General features: G+C 43.7%; 2 protein-coding genes across 2 annotated transcripts in view; both read right to left on the bottom strand.

Annotated features, from left to right (window-relative positions):
* CUNH1orf74 (chromosome unknown C1orf74 homolog) overlaps window positions 1-327 on the bottom strand; it is a 2,071-nt gene extending 1,744 nt beyond the window's left edge. The window contains exon 1 of the mRNA XM_026077244.1: window positions 322-327. Coding sequence (XP_025933029.1) covers window positions 322-327 — 6 coding nt within the window. The remainder of the gene's footprint in view (window positions 1-321) is intronic.
* A 56-nt stretch (window positions 328-383) lies between these two features.
* IRF6 (interferon regulatory factor 6) overlaps window positions 384-3,496 on the bottom strand; it is a 3,835-nt gene continuing 722 nt past the window's right edge. Inside the window, exons 2-7 of the mRNA XM_026077218.1 lie at window positions 2,912-3,116; window positions 2,349-2,471; window positions 2,097-2,243; window positions 1,488-1,880; window positions 958-1,076; window positions 384-605 (exon numbers count right to left, since the gene is read on the bottom strand). Coding sequence (XP_025933003.1) covers window positions 384-605; window positions 958-1,076; window positions 1,488-1,880; window positions 2,097-2,243; window positions 2,349-2,471; window positions 2,912-3,116 — 1,209 coding nt within the window. The remainder of the gene's footprint in view (window positions 606-957; window positions 1,077-1,487; window positions 1,881-2,096; window positions 2,244-2,348; window positions 2,472-2,911; window positions 3,117-3,496) is intronic.

Here is a 3,496-nt window from a genome sequence, read left to right as displayed (position 1 = left end):
AGAAAAAAGTGGACACAAAGATGTTTTCAAGGCAGTTTTAATAGAGCACGGATTTCTTTTTTCCCCCTATAACAATCAAGGATTTATATACATATCAATACTGGATTTTAAAAAATATTAGAGTTAAAAATCTGATTTATACATATTGGTCGCTTAAGCAAACAGCTAAAAACAGTGAACTACCTAGAGGTATTCCTTTAAAACCCTTCTATTTAGGCACTTCCAAAAAGAAAAAAAAAAAAGCACCACTGACTGTGGAAAATTTAATCAGACAAGCAGATTTACAGATTTAATTCAGGTTCAGGCAAGGCACCGGTTAACAAGCATCTTCCTATATGTACAAGGAACAGGAGGGCAGAGCAGAGCCGGGGCGCCGGCGGCGGTCACTGCTCCGGGAGCGGCGTGGCCATGTGCAGCGCGGGGCCCTGCATGGGCCAGCCCTCCTGGTGGCTCTGCAGAAGGCGGTACAGCTGCTTCAGGTGGGCGACGATGTTGTCCTTGATGTCCGGGATAGAGATCTGGAGTCGCACGCTGCCGCTGTCGAAGGAACGCGTGAAGTCGCCCGAAAACATTTCGTAGATCATCCGAGCCACAACGGGAATGACCTGGTTAAAAAAAAAATTAAGGCAGCTATTTTAGCCGGTCACATAATACATGCCTGTTATTTTGCAAAAAAAACCCTGAAGGGCACCAGGAATCCCCTGCAGTGGTCAAATCTACCTGCGGAACGGTTTCCACAGTAACCTGAATGGCAGTTCACAGACCAAAGGTATTCAGCATACGAGGAATACATATCATTTGCACTTAATGTGACAAAAACCCACCAGCTTCCTATTTGGGCTTCTTGAAATCATTAACCAAGATGGAGAAAAACAGTTCTCTATTTGATATCTATGGGTGTCAATCCACGGGGCCCAGCAAAGCTGGCGCATCTGATTTCAGAGCCTTGGCTCGTACCTGAACCACGATCAGCTTTCTCTCTCTGGGTTTTCCATCAGGCCATTCTTCCCCAAAACAGAAGTAGATTTCATAAGGTGGCTGTTTCTCAATTTGTCCCTTCTGATGGGCAATCAGCTCTAAGAAGAAACGCAGAACGCTGCAGGGTTATCTGTCTTTCCGTTAGGAACACTTACCGCATCCCACCTCGCTACGCTTGTCCCAAGTCTGACAGGATCATGCAATCCTTCTCCAGAGCCACCTCTTACACATATAAGCAATTATAGCTTATTTCCTAAATCCAGAAAGAGCTTTCTTTAACAAGACCCACCAATATTTCAGTTCGTTAAATAAGTGTAAATTCCAATGTGCACCTGCTCTATAGTCCACTGCAGTCAGGGAGCACAGTGGCCACTGAACCACGCTGCATGCACATGCAAACCAATTACTGCATCAAGACTGATCCCCAGTGCAGATCACCCTGTCTAACAGTGTTACCGAGAGCCAAGACCAGCATCCAAAGTTGTTTTCCAGAAGCAAAAGTTACCTACCACTTAGGAATGTTTCCAGACAGAAGAGTTTGACTTTCTTTTGCCTCTCGATCAAATTTGGTGTAGTGGAGGAAGGCGCACACGGACCAGACCAGTACACCTTGCACTGGCAGAGTCGGACAGCATAGATGGCATGGCCACTGACCTCCAGGATCAGTCCCCTGTCCATAACATCTAGTAGCCGACTAGTGAAGATCTTTTGCTTTTCATTGGTGATTTGCTCTGTTCCTGGAAACTTTACTTGCTCCAAACTAATAGGCCCAAACAGCTCTTCCTGATCTGGCATTGGACCCAGCTCTCCATAGAAAAGTCGGCACCCCTGTGGGTTGCTTACAGTTGTTGTGGCTCCGGTCTCCTTTCCTCGATATTCAAACTTGATTTCTAGGTCTGTCACTGAGAGAGGAATTGTTAGTATGATGTTTCCTGCACCTCAGCACATACACTGCATGTATCAGTAGTGCAGAAGCATCATGCAACGTAAGCTAGAGTCTGAAAGGATATTTTAACTATACACAGTTCTGCATGCTAACAAGCAAACAACCAAAGGAAAAGCAAGGTTAAAAACCACCTGGTTAAAAGCACAATGAGGCACTACACCAATATACATACTTGGAAGAGAGCTGATCCAGAGCTCAGGGCTGCTGAAGAAGTCATGCTGCAGGGCAGTTGGGGGCATTTCCATATCTAGAGGTTCATTCTTCGGCCACACAGCTTCAGGGCTACAGTTTTCTGCACTGGCTGGAGCCATCGGAGAATCTACACAAAAGAATCAATTCTTTGATAAAACAAGATTTGATTTCAAGGATGCACCAATTTACAAGGAAATAACTCCACTAATAGATTACAGCCTATGCTACCAACCATTGATATTAAGAAACGGAAAGGTCTCCTGAATAGGGACATGCTGAGATGGATTCAATTCTTCCTCCTCTTCGTCATCAAGATCATTATCTTTTTCATCCCACGGAGCTGAGCCAGTGGAACCTACAAACAAGCACACATTCAGGGTAGTCACTCTGTATGAAACACTGCAATGCATTTCCTGAAAAAATACTGTAATTTTCACGTTGACTTTGCACAGTATCAGATGTTGATTTGTATAAATATAAGTAAAAAAGGGACAAATGTAATCTTTACACTATACTACCATCATTTTTTTTAATGCATGATTTTAGAGAGCTAAGGATCCAAATAAACTACCAGCAATGCTGGATTATTTAGCAGATAGCATGCAACCTTTAATTTTAGTACAGTTACACTATGGTTCAGAGTCCTCTTAGCTTAATTACAGCTGTGTTTACATATGGCATCCATTTTCCACTGCACACGAAGGTAGCTTAAGAGTTAATTCCTTGGCGGGAAAGGTAGATGGCATTGGACAGATGCCTGCTCAGTTACCAGTATTGTGTCAGCAAGGCCCTCACCTGGATTAATGATTGATCCCTGGGACTGCGGGATATCACAAACTTCATAAATTTTAACAGGATTCATGGGCACCTCCTTGGTGCCATCATACATCAAATTAAACTCCCGGCTTTTGTTAAGAGCACATCGGAGCTGGGCTTTCCACTTTGCAGGGTCTGGCTCATCGACTCCTTCCTGGTACTTTCCCGTTTCCACGGCCCATGCCTGGGAACAGAGTACACCGTGCTTAGTCCAGCCCTCTCAATATGCCAGCTTTTGTCAGAAATCACACTTCCAAACAAATTCACTTTAAAATTCTTCTCTTGCAGGAGTCTCACCTCAGCTCTTCTGATAACAACAATGGAAGTTCCCTCTACAATGTCTTTTCCCACTCAAACAAGGAAAAAAAAAAGTAAATCATAATTTCCAAGAACCATTAGCAATTTTGAGCATGCATCTTTATGCAAGTTAAGAAGTGTAGTTTACACAGGATTATGCATTGGACTTTTCTAGGTGCCTCAGGTTGGATACCAAAAGTCATTTTGGACAGTGAGCATACTTTGTGTAGAAATGGGCTCAAAGTGGAGTGGAAAAACAGCCACAGA

Source organism: Apteryx rowi, unplaced genomic scaffold (assembly GCF_003343035.1).
Source record: "Apteryx rowi isolate R43461 unplaced genomic scaffold, aptRow1 scaffold_45, whole genome shotgun sequence".
Taxonomy (NCBI): domain Eukaryota; kingdom Metazoa; phylum Chordata; class Aves; order Apterygiformes; family Apterygidae; genus Apteryx; species Apteryx rowi.
The sequence above is the reverse complement of the archived record's forward strand: the minus strand, read 5'-3'. Positions and strand labels throughout refer to the sequence as shown.